The sequence below is a fragment of the Monodelphis domestica genome, chromosome 5, assembly GCF_027887165.1.
Source record: "Monodelphis domestica isolate mMonDom1 chromosome 5, mMonDom1.pri, whole genome shotgun sequence".
Classification (NCBI taxonomy): Eukaryota; Metazoa; Chordata; class Mammalia; order Didelphimorphia; family Didelphidae; genus Monodelphis; species Monodelphis domestica.
The window spans coordinates 218,572,232-218,590,935 of record NC_077231.1 but is presented as its reverse complement, the minus strand read 5'-3'; the positions used below and the strand labels follow the sequence as shown (position 1 = coordinate 218,590,935).

Below are 18,704 nucleotides of genomic sequence, written 5' to 3'. Positions count from 1 at the left end.
CTTAGGGGAGGTGACATGGGAGAAAAACCCCTATATAAGAAAAAGCAGAATCTTTTGAGGAGATATATATCCTTTTGGAGAAATCCTTTTGGAGGATCTCTGATGACGATTGCTTGGGAAGAATCTCTTGAGAGAGGCCCTTTGGAACAGTCTCTGGCTGGAAGGCTCTCTGGTGAAGTCAGCTGAGATGGAGCTGGCCTGGTGTCACTAGAACCCTTGCTTAGGCAGACCTTGTGAGTGTTAAAAGACTGACTGACTGATCTCTCTCTCTTAAGACTCAGGTCTAGGCCATGTTGGCTTAAGGGCCTTCATACTTATTTCCTTTTTCTCTCTTTCTCTCTTTTCTTTAATTCCACATTTGTATTAATTAAAATCTCTATAAAAACCCAGTTGACTTGGGTATTTGAATAATTGGGAATATTTCCCTGGCGACCACCTTATATTTGATTTAAAAACCAAGACACTGTAGTGAAACATATTTTCTGTGGTCAAATTTACTCACCCTCTCTTATATCTATCACAATTTATATCTTCCACCATTTTAACTCACTACAGTTTATGGGTTTCACTATTTTAAATCTCACAGACTCCATCTTGTTGCCAGTTTTTAAGAAGACATGACAGGGAGGCTTGTGAGCTCCCCAAAGTAGCATTTCCAGATTGAGGTCCCTCATATCTCTCCTTATAGAGAAGACTTCCCCACTTCCCTTGAGGGCCTGCATGGCCACCAAGGGGCAAGCCTTCACCAAGGGGAGATCTCCATTTTTGTCTCCTTCAAGTAATTTGGGGACTCTGGGAGGGGTAGTGAGGGAAGCCATTTCATCAACTCTTTCCTCACTGCCTTCAACCCTTGTTTCTCCATCTAAGGAGTGGGAGTCCCCCAAATTACAAAGGGAGAGTCATTGCACTGCTTAGGGAAAATGTCCTAATATTGGAAAATAATCACTCTTCAAGGAGGATGATAAGGGAAGGCTGGATCAAAAAAGTAAATAGCACAATACAGCAACTGGATTCAAGGATACCCAAATATGCAGACCCAGTCAAAGAATAGTTTTATATGCCTTAGGGTCCCTAGATTATAGATATGATTGAGAAATTTTTAGGAAAGAAATTGCCAAGTTGGAGTATGTACAGAGAAGATGGTTAAAATGTTAAGGGGCCTATAGAGCATACCATATGGAGATAAAAAGGATATAGTGATGGTTAGCCTATACACAGGGAGCTTTAGTGGAAACATGTCAGCTGTCATCAAGTATTCTAACATGTGTTCTACAGAAAGGGAACTTGAACTTTTTTTTTTTTTAGTGCTGGATGGCAGAGCTAGAAGCAATGAGTGGATATTAGAGAGATAAAGACTTGAGGTAAAGAAAATGATCTTATGAATTACTGATATTAAAAAGCAAAATGGGAAGCTTTGGGAGGCAGTGGGTTTCCCACTGCCAAGTCTTCAGACCTGGCTGACAACTTATAATGTATGTTGTAGAGGAAGTTTCTGTTTAGGTATGAGTTGAAATAGTTGGTCTCTGAGGCTCCTCCTAGTCCTGTGATACTACAATTTTCCAACCCATTATTCATATTTCAGTCAGGAGTATAATTCAGTCCCTTTGGCTAAAGGCAAATCAATTTCCAGCTCATTATTTCTGAGTCCTGGTCACCCCAGAGTCTCCAGCTCATGGCAATGGTTCCCTAAGTACAATCAAATCTCAGGCATGGCCCAACTCTTGTCTGTACAGTTTTTACATTTTAGAGTTGTCCCAATCTCAGACCTTCTGGCTAACCTTAAGAAGTACCAAATGAGTTAGCCTTATGACTGATCAAAGCTAGGATTCTTTGGAAAATTTTTATTTTATAATTTTAATATTTAAACCCTTACCTTCCACCTTGGAATCAATACTGTGTGTTGTTTCCAAGGCAGAAGAGTGGTAAGGTCTAGGCAATGGGGGTTAAGTGACTTGCACAGAATCACATAGCTGGGAAGTGTCTGAGGTCAGATTTGAACCCAGGACTTCCCATCTCTTAAGTCTGGTTCTCAATCCATTGAGCTACCTAGATGTCCTGAGATAGCCTTTTTATGAACCTGAAGCAGAATAAATTTTGGTACTGAATCAAGAATACAGGAAAACCCCCAGAATAATGACAGACACATAAGAATCTTCCCCAGTGGGCCGTTTATTTTGTTGTAACAATGAAGATTGGGGCCCTATCTAAGGCACTTGTGAGCAGAAGGAATAGGACAACCCCAGGGCTATACGTTCAGGATGCCATACCACATTTCCTTCAAACATGAGAATATGGTAATGAAGAACCCCAGTATCCTGGATTCCATGATGGGGACAGTGTGGGGAGGAAGGACCTGGCTCCTAGGGTTGGGCAGCTCCTCCTTCTATTCAATTGTTTAGAGTTTGCCTTTCAAAGCCTGGGGCACTGGGCCCTGCCACTGTTCCCCTGGATGAAAAAAATCATGCATCTTCTACAGATGGTCCTAAAGGGAGGTATTCCCTGGGTCCTGAGCAAGCATGTTGACCATTATTCTCTTCCCTCTTCCCTTCTCTTGCTCCCAAGGACCCAGGGGAACAATTCTTAGTTTCAAGGAGCAGATGGTTTCTCTATATCTTCTATGATACATATAGTTGTCTTACAACAAAGATTGTTTGCACTTTTAAAGACAGAGTCCCATTACTGTCTGAAATGTCCAATATGAGGCTCTGCCTCTTGGAAACTTAATTAAAACTTGTCCAAGAATACCTGTTACCTCTAAACCCTTCCTTAATGGTAAATTTGGCTGGTAGGCAGAGTTGTAGGGCAAGGAATGTCTTAATGATGTTAAGGGAAAGTGACTCCAACTTACCTAGCAGGTGGGCCAGCAGCTCTATTCTGTCAGAGCTAAAGAAGACGCAGGGTTTGGTGTCCATGTGGGCCACTATGGTGGGCAGCCCAAAGGCCTGGAGAAAGAGAGATCAGAGTGCAATACAGAAAGAGCAAGGAAGAAGACCTTAAAGGGTGGGAGTCAATGATGACTTAGAATGATGAAGGGAAGTGGGTGTGAGGCTGGAAGGCCAGTATCAATGCAGATAATAAAGGATCATGCAGGGGATAGGCAAGAGATTCTCTCTTTCTGCCTCTTAACAGTGATTCCTCTCTATCTCATCTCTTCTATTCCTACCTATTTTCTTCCTTTCCTTTCTTTTCAGAGGTTGGTGTTTTTGAGGAATGGGAAAGTGTTATGCTAGGGAAGGTGGGTTTGTGGGAAGAAATCCTAAGCTTTATTATAGCTCCTTATCCAGTGTCATCAAGGATCATGGGCTGGTTTTGGGACATGGGAAACAAAGGCTCCTCACTCCATATTTGTAGGCTGTATTTGTGTTCTCTCTTAGCTTGTTCTTCACTTCTTCAGTTGAACTCTTTTTCAGTAGACTCATAGCCTGCTTTCTAGAAAATCCTGCTTCCTCTGCAGCCTGGTGGGTGGGGAAGGAAGATAGAACAGTTGAGAAAGAGTGGGAGGGATTTGCTTCTTTTTAAAAAAATCTTTACTTTCCTTTTTAAAATAAATGTTGGAGGGGATGTGGCAAAATTGGGACATTGATTCATTGCTGGTGGAATTGTGAATTAATCCAACCATTCTGGATGGCAACTTGGAACTATGCCCAAAGGGCACTAAAAGACTGTCTGCCCTTTGAGCCAGACATAGTGCTGCTGGGTTTGTAACCCAAAGAGATAATAAGGAAAAAGACATGTTCAAGAATATTTATAGCCACACTCTTTGTGGTGGTAAAAAATTGGAAAATGAGGGGATGCCCTTCAATTGGGGCATGGCTGAACAAATTGTGGTATATGTTGGTGATGGAATACTATTGTGCTCAAAGGAATAATAAAGTGGTGGAATTCCATGGAGACTGGAACAACCTCCAGGAAGTGATGCAGAGTGAAAGGAGCAGAACCAGGAGGACATTATATACAGAGACTGATACACTGTGATACAATTGAATGTAATGGATTTCTCAACTAGCAACAATACAATAATCCAGGACAATTCTGAGGGACTTGTGAGAAAGAACGCTATCCACATCCAGAGAAAGAACTGTGGGAAAATAAGCACAGAAGGAAAACAACTGCTTGATCACATGAGTTAAAGGAGATATGATTAGGGATTAAACTTTAAACAATCATCCTAATGCAAATATCAATAATATGGAAATAGGTCTTGATCAATGACATATGTAAAGCCCAGTGGAATTGCGTGTCAGCTATGGGAGGGAGGTGGGGGAAGGGGAGGGAAAGAACATGAATCTTGTAACCATGGAAAATATTCTAAATTAATTAAATCAAATTTACAAATAAAAAAAATTAAAACACTGAAAAAACCTTTTACTTTCCTTTTTAGAATCAATACTATGAATTGGTTCCCAGGCAGAAGAGTGGTAAGGACTAGGTGGTCCTTATCGACTAGGCGGTTGGGTTAAAGGACTAGCCCTGGGTCATACAGCTAGGGAATTTGTGATTACAGATTTTGAATCCGGGACCTTCTGTTCTTAGGCATAGCTCTCAAACCACTGAGCCATCTAGTTACCCCTGGAGGAATTCATTTCTAAGGCTGAATTCATCCTGTTCATGGACCTCAGAAAAAAAGAACATATATTTCTGTCTTTGTCCCTGAAAGCATCCTAAAAACATGCTTATTTCCTTCCACTGGACTTTGGAGCTACTCAAGACCTAAGAGATAATCTAGTCTAACTCCATATTTTGACAGATAAGAAAACTCAGAACCAGAGTGGAAAAATTACTTGCCCAAAGATTTTGACACAGTGTTACAAAGGTCTCCCAACTCCTAGCTCAGGACTATTCTTTCTAATATTATTTGCTGCCTCCTTTCAAAATGTTTCAGTCCAAGGCAGAAGAGTAGTAGGGACTAGGCAGTAGAAGTTATGTGACTTGTCCAGGGTCACATGGCTTGGTAGTGTCTAAGGTCACATTTGAACTCATGTCTTCCTGACTCCAGGCCTGGCTCTCTACCCATTGTGACACCTAGCTGCCCCGTGGAGGTATTTTTGAGAATAGTGCTGGTGAAAGCATAATATACTGTAATTGTTGTTTGGTCATTTCAGTTGCATCTGACTTTGCACCCCTATTTGGAGTTTTTTGGTAAAGGTACTGGAGTGGTTTGCCATTTTTTTCTTCAGCTCATTTTACAGATATGGAGATAGAGGCAAACATGATTAAATGACTTGTCCAGGGTCATGCTGGATTTGAACTCAGGAAGTGTTCTTGACTCCAAGCCCAGAGCTCTATCCATTGTGCCACTTAGCTGTCCCTAGATTTGACTTAATATGGTTAAAGACTGGCTTCTTATTTTAATTCCACGAATAGAGTCTGTTGTTTAGATCTGCCTTATGAAAATTTCCATCTTCTTCTTTATGGCTAAAAGAAAGATCACTGTTTTGAGTTATTCTTGTTTGTCTCTCAGACCAATAAATACTACTATTTTTAGCCTTTTAGGAAATTACCTCCAGACTTTCCATGTATATGGAAGGTTGGCTCTTAGATCTTAGAATTTTTAACACAATGAGTGTCCCCTCATCCAAGGAGCTCCTAAATGTCTTCCCTCTCATTGTCTGAGTGTTCCTACACATTTCACTGCCTTTCTCCTTTTTGTGCCACAGAGAACTCTTTTCAGATGAATTTCAACTATGATTTCCATTTCACTAGGTAAAAATTTTGCTGTTGATATCTTCTTTCTCCAAGTCTTCTTGGCCTCCACCCTTTAGTCATTTGTGCTGTACTTCTCAGATACCATATTACCCTAGAGCACAATGCTATCTTCCACTTTAAAAAATGACCCTCATTTATTCTCTAATAACTACAGACTTCATTTAGGGGAAATAAGGGCAGAGCTGGGATACTTACTGCTTGGATGCTCCAAGGTTCTGTGATATCTTCATCCTGGGAGTAACGGATAGAATGCAGAGTTGGGGAGACAAGAGAAGAATTGACCAGAGTGTCAGGGGATATATATATAGCTGTGGATATAGGTACAGGGAAAATATTGATGCTTTGTAAATCAATCTGATGGAGTACTATAAAGGTGTACAGTCACAAGAATTGGTCTCATCTACCATATAGAGAGGGTAATTTTAGGCAGTTGAAACCAGGAGTTGGGGAGGTGAGATGGGTGGAAAATGAGCTTTTCACCCGTGACCAGATGCGCATCCACAGCTCCCGAGACACTTTCTCCAGCATCTCAGGGTACTCTATATGGACAGAAGTGAGGAATCGCATAGCATTCAGGCTCCCTGAAGGAAAGAAGCCAGAGATGGGTGAGAAATAAATAATAATAATAATAACAAAAATGAGATTTATAAAACCCTTTAAGGTTTTCAAAGATCTTTACCACATTTAATCTCATAACAACACTATGAGGCAGAATTCTAGATACTATCACCCCCATTTTCCAGAAAAAGAGATGAGGCTGAGAGAGGTTATATGATTTTTTCATGGTTATAACCTGTATTTAGTGTTGAAAGATTTGAACCCAGGTTGCTATAGATTTCCAGTTTAGAAGCTGGTTTGCTATAGCATACTGACTCTTTTCCTAGACATTATTTCCTCTCTTTCACATATATATGATGTATATTCTATAATTTATATTCTATGATATAATTATCATATATTAAATAATATTATAATATCTATAACATGTAAAATTTACTTTCTTCTTTTTCTATTGATTACCATCTTTTCCTTCTGGGTTCACTGGAATCAAATGTTCTTATTGCCAGATATTTCTCATATACTCACATTTCTATTTTTCTACAATTCCCTAATTATCCAGACCTGTTGATTTAAGCAGCCCAAGTTCTTTCCATCCTCAGAACAATTTTTCTTTACCTCTCAGTACCCCAGAGCCCTTCTTGCCCCAGAGCCCTAGCCTCCTAAGGCTCTTCTTTGGCTCACATTTCTTCCTCCTAGGCCCTTACTCTGTCATGTCCCATCTTCACTGCTTTCTTTCCCGCCATTTACCCACACAAACACATAATGTGCCCACCTTTATCTATGAGTACCCCTCGAAGATCCCTGGGAATTTCAATAGGAACTTGACAAAATTTCCCCAAGTACTGGAGTTCATTCTTCATATATTCCTGTTTTCGAAGTTTTTCCAAGTACGAGTTGAACCCATATATTCCCTGTAGGTGAGTCATTAATTCAGTTCTACAAACATCTATTAAATACTTCCTTTGTGCAAGGTAACTTTCTAAGCTGTGGAGATACAAAAAGTAGTAGGTTTCTGTTCTCAAGGAGTTTTCATTCTAGTAGGCCACTGAAGCTTCTGGGGAGAGAAACCCTGCATCCAATATATTGGGGATTTAAGAGAAAAAAAGGTCTTTTTCTAGCTGATACCAGAAATGTAAGAACCCACAGGGCTAAGATCTTTTGGACTGACCCTTTAAAAAATATTATTTTATTAACAACACCTTGGTGGGCACTTGGATTCTCTGGTCACCACCCACTTTCTCTCGGTACTCCTCCATATCACTGTCCATTATTATGGCTGCCAGGAAACTTGGACGAAGTTGCAAGCTGATGTTCCATATGTTCTGATATCGACACAGGATCTGCCAGGGAAGACCAAAACGACGGTGAGCTGTGTGTAGACTTTTCAGGACTGTGGATAAGGGCTTGAAACAGGAGAATTCCTGGTCCTCAGAGCTTGGCATGGCCACCTGGGGCACGTGGAGAATCTGCTGGTTCAAGTTGGCATAGTCTCTCTTTTGTGGTCCCTGCAACCTTATCCAAGTTAGGTCATGTGCCCTGAGGGCTGGGGAACCAGTCTCCTTACATGGCCAGGGACTGCCTCTTCCCTCTCATCACTCTGCCGAGTTGTTCCCAAGACATCTAGGAAGGGTGGAATTGTCCTTCATACGCTAAAACCAGTCCACTGGAGTGGTGTGTAGGAAGAGGGAGGAGGAGGCTGCTATCTTTGTCTGTAAAGAAAGTGGGTCAACTTGGGGAAAAGACCCACAGAGGGAGTGGAAAACACGATTTCCTGTAGTATTTTTCTCCTTTTTTCTTTCCCTCTCCCTCTCTGCTATCTCCTCTTTGGTACCTTTCAGCCCTAATCTCCCTTTCTTCATCTCCCCAACACAAACCCAAGCTCCTCAGCAGCTGAGAGAGTCAGAATTGGTCAAAGACTAACCACTGGCCCAATGTGTTCCTCCTCGGCCCTAAGTCCTAAGCTCCCCTCCACGACGTCACCTCAAAGCCTAGCCAAGAATATGGGCACAGCAGATCGTAGAAGAGCTCCAGTTTCCTCGGCAGGCACGACATAGCTGTAGCTTTGGGGAGATACGGAGCCGCACTCCTGCTACGGGGCCACGCTGGTTTTCTTCCCCCATTCAATGGGCTCCTAGCAGGATCCGCCCAGGAGCTGGGCGACGGTGGTTGGGAGAAGAATCGCGCACGAGCCTAGCAACTAAAGCCCTGGAGGAGGAGCCAAGCCGGCGGGGTCCGGGGGCTCCTGCTGCCTCCGCGTGGCCCCCCCGCGGGCCGCCGCGGGGGAGTTACCAGCTGGCCAGATGTGCGAAGTGGCGCATAGAGCAGGGGCAGGGCCGGAACCAGGAGCGGGGGGAGCGCTGCTTCTGGCTTCCTCTTCTACAGCCTCTAGAAAAGATCTGAGGAAAAAAAAAAAAGATCTGAGAAAAGATGCGGTCTTTGTTTGACGCTATTTATTCTATCGAGTTTGGTGTTTGCTTTTGACAGTGATTCTTCTTGCGTATTATTGGAGCCAAAAGAAGGTCACGTCGATAAGTATTGGTGTGCTTATGCATTCAAAATCATTCACAGGCTAGGTTGGGATCCATTAATAATATGGTATAAATCTGATATAAAGTTACGTGTGTATATCATATAAATAAATGTAAATACTTAAAATTTTTTATTTAGAATATTTTCCCATGGTTACATGATTCATAACCCCCCCCCTCTCCTTCCCCCTCCCAAAGCCAATAAGCAGTTCCACTGGGTTATATACATGTATCACTGTTCAAAAAATATATATCTATGTTATTCGTATTTGCAGTAAAGTGACCCTTTAACATCAAAACCCTAATCACATCCCTACTGAGCATATATTTTTCTAATGCATTTCTGGTTCCACAGTTTTTTCTCTGGATGTGGATAGTTCTTTCTCCCAAGTTCCTCTGGATTGTCCTGGGCCATTGCATTGCTGCTGGTAGAAAAGTTTATTACATTCGGTTGTACCACATTATATCAGTCTCTGTGTACAATGTTCTCCTGGTTCTGCTCCTCACTGCATCAATTCCTGGAGGTCATTCCAGTTCCCATGGAATTCCTCCACTTTGTTATTGCTTTGAGCACAATAGTATTCCATCACCAACACATACCACAATTTATTCATCCATTCCCCAATCTATGGACACCCCCTCATTTTCCATTTTTTTTTTGGCCAACACAAAGAGTACAGCTATGAATATTTTTGTTCAAGTCTTTTTCCTTATGATCTCTTTGGGATATAAATCCAGCAGTGCTATGGCTGGATCAAAGGACAGTCTTTTAGCACCCTTTGCACATAGTTCCAAATTGCCCTCTAGAATGGTTGAATCAATTCACAACTCCACCAGCAATGCATTAGTGTTCCAATTTTGCCACATCCCCTCCAACATTATTACTTTCCTTTGCTGTCATATTGGCCAATCTGCTAGGTGTGAGGTGGTACCACCTCAGAGTTGTTTTAATTTGCCTTTCTCTAATCAGGAGGGATTTAGAACACTTTTCCCATGTGCCTATTGATAGTTTTGATTTAATGTAAATACTTTTAAAATATCATTTTCCCAATTGGATTGTAAGCTCCTTGAGGGGAAGGACTATCTTTTCTTTCCTTTTGTATTCCTAGCCTGTAGCACAGTGCCTGGCACATGGTAGATGCTTAATCAATGTTTACAGAATTTTACCAGAACAAGAACAAGATCCCTACTTCAATTTAATTTATTTTCAATTCAAATTTATCCACTGAAGAGATTGCCTGATGGTCTGGCCAAGAAGAGGGGTACAATAAATCACAGAAGTGCACCAGTTTCCCCAGGACCACCAGTAGTGGCTCTAGAGTCATGCTGGGGTGTTTGTGGCAGCAGAACTTCACTGGTTTTCTTTCTTTTTTTTGAAAAGCAGCCCTACCCTCTATCCCTCCTTACACCCAGTAGGTTGCTATGGACCAAACCAAAGTAAGTTGTTGCCAAAAGGGAAGACAAAAAGGGAAAATGGGATCTGCTTTGAAAAACTAGGGAATGTGGTATGAAAATAGTTTGAACATAATGATCAAGAAAGGTTTCTTTAAGTTAGTTGGACCTGGGTAGCCTGACAGTTCTTTTCAGAAATGGTCATTTTAATGTAATTCCTGTTCTCAAAGTTATACAAATGGAGGAAAGAGGAGCAAAGAGGGAGGTGGTATTTATGCAGGTAGCATGGCTAGCTAGTGACTTGGATCTCCATGCAGGTAAGATAAAGTAAATGCTCTCCAGACAGCCATCATTACAGGGATGAAAGCTTGAATTCCATGGAGAAGTGGAATCTGGATGAAAGTGGCCCTTTGAATCACAGGCATCAAAATCCCTAGGCTGTTGCTCAAAGTACATGATTTGATTTTTAAAAGGGTTTCAGAATAGAAAAATAAATTATGTTGCCTAGATAAATCAACATTTGTTTAGGAAGGCTAAAAATACAAATGAAAAAATCTCTTTTTTGTTCTGTTCTTGATTATGCATTGTGAGATATGACTAAAATATCTCCACTTAAACAGTAGTTAACCTTCCAAAGAATAAAGATTAAGCACCTTGGAAGTGCTCTGTCATAGACAGAATAAAAGATTAGGAGTCAAAAAATTGGTTTCTAGTACTACCATGATTCTGTTTTGTTTTGTTTAGAACCTTTATCTTCTGTCTTAGAATAAATACTTTGAATTGGTTCCAAGGCTGAAAAGCAGAAAGACTTAGGCAACTGGAATTAAGTAACTTGACCAGGATCACACAGTTAGGAAAGTATCTCAGGCCTGATTTGAAGCCAGGACCCCCTGTCTCTAAGCCTGGATCTCTCTCTGGGGAGCCAGCTAGTTACCCCATTGCCATGGTTTTGTGAAGCAAATTGCCTAACCTTGCTAGGTCTCAATTTCCTTAAGAAATGTGGTCTTTTTCTTTGTACTCTAAAACTTGTTAGTAGCTTTTGAATGTTAGTAGATTGCTTCACTTCTTGCATGAATTTAGGGTAAATATGTTTAAGAAGCCTTATGTTTCTTTTTTTTTTTAAACCCTTAGAAGAGTGGTAAGGGCCAGGAAATGGGGGTTAAGTGACTTGCCTAGGTTCACACAGCTAGGAAGTGTCTGAGGTCAGATTTGAACCCAGGACCTCCCATCTCTGGGCCTGACTCAATCCATTGAGCTACCTAACTGCCCCCAAAGCCTTAGGTTTCTAAAGGAAATATGGAAAGCCTGAATTCACTGCTTTGTGCTCATGGCAAAAATCTTCTCAATTTCAACTTTATTTCCCAGTGGGAGGGATTTGAAGGCCATAACAGTTGTTTCTTAGTTAAAACTCAAACAATAATAAAGCAGTATCATTATTTTGAAAGAGATTGCAGAGAGCTCTGCAGAATTGAAAAGAATTATGACAGGCAGATTCCTGCAGCTGAGATTCATAAAAGTTTGAGTGACAGCCTGAAGTAGCTGAGAGGAGACTAGCATAGGTATATGTCAGAGCCTCTGAAAGGATTTTATGAAATTATTTTTATTTCTATAAAAGAAAACCTACCCCCCTCCATATTTCTCAGTGTACCTAGGAGTAAGAGTGCTTTTTATAGAAAAATACAAAGGGATTATTTGAAATCTAATATAGCTATGGGGCCTATGTTGGAAAATAAAAACAAGGTTCCACCCCTTACTGGCTCTCTGACCTTGGACACGTCATTTAACCTGTCTGAGCTTTAGTTTCCTCACTTTTAAAATAAGAATACTATTACTTGAATTGTCTATCATACAGGGTTATTATAAGGATCAGATGAGTCCAGTTCTATAAAATGTAAAGTATTACATAGTTATAAAATGAAAATTATTTTTTATTCAAATATATTTTTATTTTCCCAATTATATGTGATAATAATTTTCAACATATGTTTTCCAAAATTATAAGATCCTATCTGTCTCTTTTCTTCTCTTCCCTCCCCTCACTTGGAGATGGTAAGCAATTTGATCTGGGCCATATATGGATTATCATGCAAAACATACTTCCATATTGATTGTTGTTGTAAGAGCACACTTGCAAAACCCAAATCTCAAAATAAAACCATAAATAAACTGATGTGGAAGATAACATGCTTTGATTCTCATCCATTCTACTCTAATAAGTCTTTCTCTGGAGGTAGAGAGCATTCTTTGTTATAAGTCCTTCAGTATTGTCCCAGATCATTGCATTGTTGAGAGTAGTCGACTTTCACAGTTAAACATCACACAATATTGCTGTTACTATGTACAATGTTCTTCTGGTTATGCTCATTTCATTCTGAATCAGTTCATGTAAGATCAGATCATGTAGATATTTCCACCTTCAAAACTATTTTTTTAATCTTAACAAAGATTTGTATCTATCTTTTAAAAAATGTTTAACCGATGACTTGATTTACATTACTGTCATTCAAAGCAGAATTTCCCATAAGCAGAACTTCCCATAAGAGTGTAAGCCATATTCTGCAACCTGAGTACCTCACCTCTCCACTGAAAGGCAGGAAACATGTACTCCCATCTACTCTCTAGGAGCAAAGTTGATCATTACACATATGCAAAATTCAGCCTTCTTTGAATTTAAAAAATTTAAATTATTGTATTCGTTGTGTATCTTATTATTCTGGTACTATGTACTTCACTCTCATCACTTCCTACAAATTTTCCCAAAGTTCCTCAGATTGGCTTATACTCACTTCTTTTGATGGTGGAATAATGTTACACTGTAGTTCTATAATACAATTTGTTCAGCCATTCCCCAAAATCATGAGGAAGATAGCTTTTCTATCACACATGGATAAATATTGCCAGCTAGAAAATGGTTAAAAGTAATAAGATCATGGATTCAGAACTAGAAAGGGCATGAGAGATCATCTAGTCTAACTTCTTTGTTATACAGATAAAGACACAGGTACAGAAAGGTTGTGATTTGCCAATAGTCACATTGCTAGTAAGTGGTTGAAGAAGGTTTTGAATTTAGATCTTCCATACTCCAAATCTAACACTTTTTAGGTGGGTGATTGTCCCTCCCTCAAGGAGGGCTAGCACCTCTGGTGTAAGGGCTTGCCAGCCCCCTTTCAGAGCTGCTCATTTACCTTTGGTGTCTACTTTCAACTCTCACCTGTGGCTCCAAGAAGCTACAGTATGCATAGCAGCTACATTCTGGTAAACCATTTAGGTGGACAGGCTAAACCAAGTTAGGGTAACTGATGGGCCACAAATTTATTGTTGACTTAGGGGAGTGCCTTCTCCAGACATGTGAAGACTTCCCCTGATAGAATAGGCAGATAAAAACAACTTGTTCCACTGGCCATGAAGGAGGCTGAAGCAGGAGCTGTGGAGAACTTCGAACTTTGTCAGACACTGAAAACACCAAGGGCATTCATTGTATCCTGGGTCATAGCTAGTCCTCTTGTCTTTTGTCTTGCCACTAGACTTGAATGATAGAAGAAGAGAGTAAGAGTGACTTTTTTTTTAAACTCCTACCTTCCATCTTGGAGTCAATACTGTGTATTGGCTCCAAGGCAGAAGAGTGGTAAGGGCTAGGCAATGGGGGTCAAGTGACTTGCCCAGGGTCACAATCTGGGAAGTGTCTGAGGTCAGATTGAGTGACTATTTTTTATACTTTTTGAAAAACATTTTAATTAAATAAACATAGAATGGAATCATACAATTCTAGCTTATTTCTGAGACAATATTAGGCATGTGCTAAGCATAACAGATACAAAAGATGGTAAAAGCATGGTCCTTGCTCTCAAGGAGACCACATTTTGATGGAGGAGACAACATGCAAATAACTCTGGCCATACAAAATACATTCAGTAAAAATTGTATGCAATACCAGACAAGAAGGTATTACAGTTGACAGTTGAGGAAATGGGGGACTCCTCTTTGAGAAGATTGGAAAATGATTTATTCTGAGTCTTGAAGGAAGTTGGGCACTCAGGGATGTAGATATAAACTTGGATGGACAGGATATGTTACAATAGGAGATCAGATCTGTGATCTTCTTGTTGATACTGGAGCCAGTAAATCAGTTTTGCAAAGTCTTCCTAAGAATTGTAGAGCTGTTGGTACAATGGAAATAATAGGAATTACTGGGAAATCAAAGAGAGTAGCAAAATGACAACCAAAAATGATTACTTTAGGTCTATTATCTGTGGAGCATGCATTTCTTTGTATGCCAGACTGTCCCATGAATCTTTTAGGCAGAGAATTATTATGTAAATTAAGAGCAACAATCCAATGTACTGATAACGGTGATATCTCATTACATCTACCAGAATAATCTCTGAAAGCTTTTCCATTGCTGTTCTTAGATTCAGTCAGTACAGAGGATGACTTGGATTCAATCTGGGTATAGTGAATTAACAAAGTGTTTAACAGACTTAACCAGGAATATAGAACCAGAACCTCTGAAACTAAAGCCTGAACATCTTCAAACCTTAAGTAAGCTTAAAGTAGCCATTTTATTTGCTTCGGCTTTGGGTATCCCGGACTATACAAAGCAATTTCAACTATTTGTAAATTAAACTAAAGGTATAGCTTTTGGTATACTGACACAGACTTTAGGACAAAGTTATTGTCCAATTGGATATTATAGTTGTCAGCTTGATCCAATAGCTGCTGGTATAGTTTCTTGTCTATATAGGGGTATAGCAGCTGCAGCTGTGTTAGTTCAGAAGTTAGCAGATTTAGTTTTGGGATGTCCATTGACAGTATATTGTTGACATCAAATAGAAGCACTAATGAGGAAATTTCATACTCATGCATAATCATAATCCTATCAATGAATATCTAAGTATGAAATTATACTTCTAGGTAGTGAAAACATCCAGTTAAGGATGTGTGGTATATTAAATCCAGTTACACTTCTTTCTGATTTACCCAAGAATGGAGAACTATTACATGAGTGTGTAGAAGTAGTAGATCTAGTGGGTATGCCTAGGATGGATTTAAAAGATACTCCTATTAAAAATATAGATTTGGTTTTATTCACTGATGGATCTTCATATTTGCATAATGGAATTCAATGTACTGGTGCTATAGTGGTCACAGAATTTGAGACACTGTGGTATGGCTCATTACCTAGTAACCTTAGTGCTCAAGGGGCAGAGTTGGTCGCTTTGAAGAAAGCATGTCTTCTAGCTGATGGTAAAAGTGCAAATACTTATATAGATTCTCATTATGCATTTTCTGTTTGTCATGCTACAGGAAAAATTTGGAAACAATAAGGTTTTATTACTGTATTGGGAAAACAAATTGTGCATGCAGAAATAATAACTGACTTGTTGGATGCTATCTAAAACCTAAACAGCTAGCAGTGATCCATTGTAGAAGTCATACTTATGACAGAGATTCAGTCTCTAAAGGAAATCATAGAGCTGATATAACTGCAAAATTTGCTGCCAGGAATGCTCCAGTGTATGTAATGAATTTGTCAACTATTGAATCTGATGATCTAGAAAAAGCTTATGTAGACTCAGAAATTCAGAAGTGGATGGAGAAATTTGGAGCAAGGAAAGAACATGGAATATGGGTTGCAGACACTGGAAAACTGCTTGTATACCTATTTGCATACTTGTATGCCTATTTGTGTCAAGCCATCCACAGAAAAGGTCATTTTGGTATTCAAGTTGTAGTAGACTCTGTAAAAAGGCAGTGGGTAGCTCCAGGAATAAATACTGTAGCAAATAAAATCTGTACAAGCTGTTCTGTTTGCCACAAATTCAACCAAGGGGCATTTAGACAGAAAGGTTTAGGTGGTAGACCTTTAGCATATTGGCCATTTGAGAGTCTACAAATTGATTACATCAGCATGCCAAAAGCTGGAAGATAAAAGTTTTGTCTTGTAATTGTGGATAGATTAACAAAATGGCCTGAAGCATTTCCATAAAATACAAATACAGCTAGCTTTGTGGTAAAAGTGTTGATTAAGGAAATTATTTCTAGGTTTGGAGTACCAGTTACCATAGATTCTAATAAAGGATCACATTTCACTCAAAATATCCTGAAAAGAGTCTATGAGAATCTAGGAATAACGCCCAAATATCATGTTTCTTATCACCCACAAAGTTCAGGTCAAGTGGAGTGTGTAAGTAGGGAACTCAAGACTATGGTGGGGAAAATCTGTGCTGAAATTCATCTAAAATGGCTAGATATTCTAAGACAGTTTTACATCTCTATTAGGAGTAGATTGTCAACTTGCTTCATACTTAAGTGCTTTATAACGTTTTAAAGAGCTACATGATATGGGAGTATTGATCCAATCTGGTCCATTGGATTTTTATCTCCATGATTTCCAACCAGGTGACATGGTATATGTGAAAAATTTTGCAAAAGCATCAGCAGCTCAAGAGAGTTGTGTAGGACCTTATACAATTGTGTTAGTTTCACCATCTTTTGTAAAAGTATTAGTTAGAGATTCATGGTATCATTATTCATACATATATATATATATATATATATATAGTTAATTTTCATTGTTCACATATAAAATTAGCTCATGGAATTAATAATGAAAATATACAAATTATTGAAGAAGAAAATGAAGAAGAAGAGATCATGGAAAATGAGAATCATCAGTCAAGTTGAGTCTACAGTCAGAAAGATCAATAAGGAGAGGACCATTCCAGTGGAAGAGGACAATTTAATGGAAGAGGAAAATGCAGATGAAGAAGAGAACTCAGGAAATCAATGGACATTGTTAAAATACTGATAAACTTATAAAGATAAGGCCTTTGAGGAAATTTGCAAAGAAGAGGATCGATTAAAATTTTGGGTAATATATTATAACACAAAACAACATAACATATATTCACACAAATATTCATAAATATATTTACTACCATGGATTTGGAGAAAAAGAATTCTTCCATCAAGATGAGATGAGAAGAGAAGGAAAGATCTGAAGATTGGGTAAGTATAGTACATGAAACAGTAACACAACACTAACACAATAGTAACATTGACATAATACTAGCAAAACAACATGACATAGCAAAAATAACAACATAAACAAAAAACATAAACATGGTTAGTTTACATTTATTCACTATTTGAATGAATGAAACATTGTATAGATAGGGTACTAACAATGTTATATTAAATTAATATTAAGTTAGTTACTAACAAAAATAGTTAGATACTTAGTTTATTATAGGAATATAGGCAATTGGGTTAAATGACAAGGTCACATACGTAGGAAGTGTCTGATGCTGGATTTGAACCCAGGACCTTTCATCTCCAGGCTTGGCTCTCAATCTACTGAGCTACCTAGATGCGTAGATGCCTAGATATAGGGGTGTATGGGGTGTTCAGGGAGGGGTAGTATCTCTGGTATCTCTGGTATGGAGGGCTTGTTGTGCCCTCCTAGGGCAGCTCTCCAGCCTCTGACCCCCCACCTGACACCCAGCTCTCACTTGTGGCTCCCAGTAGCTGCTAGCATGCGGCAGCGGCCACACCCCGGGCAATGGCTTCGACAGGCCGGCTAAACCTTGTGAGGGTAGCCATTGGGTCGTCAACCCCTGGTGAACCAGGGCTTTGCTAACCCAGCATGTGAAGACTGCTTTGGCGGAACAGGCGGAAGAAACCAATAAGAAGCTTCAAAGGCTGAGAGGGCAACGCAGCAAAGCACTGTGGAGTGCTTAGGACCTGTTGGAGCACAAAAGACAACATGGCCATCCAATGCAGCTAAGGAAGTCTCCAGGTGTAACGACTTTTTGTGCCACTGGACCCAGGCTTCCAACGCCGAGAGAGTGGGACTGTCTCTGTGCATCGACTTTTCCACTTAAATCTCCTTCACGCATAAGTATCTTTGTGCACACTCATCTATCCTAACCCTGTCCATCCTCTTCAAGATCTGCGGTGATGGGGGAGTGGCAATGCAACAGGTGGAGGTGACCACTGGCAGTTGTAGTCACTATCCTGCACGTAGGCGGCCCATGGACCAGTGGTCGCTTGGCTCTGTAGGGCAGCAGAGATGTTCGGCAGCATCCTGGGCGACTGAGCAGCCCTCTCTAGGACAGCACTGCTCACCCTAATCAAGGGAGGGGACTAGAAAAGGTGTCCCAAACATTGCTTGCCCTACAAACACCCGGTTAGCACACCACGGCTGGCGGGTCATCCCTTTAAGCAGTTGAAATCAAAGAAAAAATACAAAGAAACTCCTACTAGGAGCATGGAACATCAGGACATTACTTGATAGAGAGAATACCCCAAGACCTGAGAGAAGAACAGTTCTAATTGGTAAAGAACTGAAGCGATATAACATTGGCATTGCAGCCCTAAGCGAAACACGCTTACCAGAAGAGGTCTCACTCAGCGAACCCATCACTGGATACACCTTCTTCTGGAAAGGTAGAGCCTCAAATGAAGACAGAATCCATGGTGTTGGCCTGGCCATCAAGACCAGTTTGCTCAAACAGC

The 18,704-nt window shown here is 40.0% G+C and overlaps 1 protein-coding gene across 5 annotated transcripts; it reads right to left on the bottom strand.

Annotated features, from left to right (window-relative positions):
* Window positions 1-2,149: 2,149 nt before the first annotated feature.
* On the bottom strand, window positions 2,150-8,649 carry LOC103105104 (glutathione S-transferase kappa 1-like). 5 transcript variants are annotated; one of them, XM_056799822.1, is made up of 8 exons: window positions 7,832-8,642; window positions 7,467-7,607; window positions 7,040-7,178; window positions 6,187-6,287; window positions 5,902-5,937; window positions 3,339-3,455; window positions 2,849-2,942; window positions 2,150-2,445 (listed from the first exon to the last, which is right to left on the bottom strand). In XM_056799822.1, exons 2-8 carry the CDS (start codon window positions 7,533-7,535, stop codon window positions 2,396-2,398), a joined length of 606 nt encoding a protein of 201 aa, XP_056655800.1. In that variant the 5' UTR covers window positions 7,536-7,607; window positions 7,832-8,642; the 3' UTR covers window positions 2,150-2,395. The 5 variants fall into 5 exon arrangements, with proteins under 5 accessions (XP_056655800.1, XP_007504548.1, XP_007504546.1 ...); XM_007504486.3 differs by having other exon boundaries at window positions 8,189-8,642; XM_007504484.3 differs by having other exon boundaries at window positions 8,248-8,641.
* Between the last annotated feature and the right edge of the window lie 10,055 nt (window positions 8,650-18,704).

Coding starts and splice junctions, on each gene's coding strand:
- LOC103105104 (XM_007504482.2), bottom strand. CDS start 7,709: ATGCCAAGCTCTGAGGACCAGGAATTCTCCTGTTTCAAGCCCTTATCC. Junction 2,943..3,338: donor ATACAGCCTACAAATATGGA/GTGAGGAGCCTT, acceptor CTCTTTCTCCAG/GCCTTTGGGCTGCCCACCAT. Junction 2,446..2,848: donor GCTGCTGGCCCACCTGCTAG/GTAAGTTGGAGT, acceptor TTTTTCATCCAG/GGGAACAGTGGCAGGGCCCA.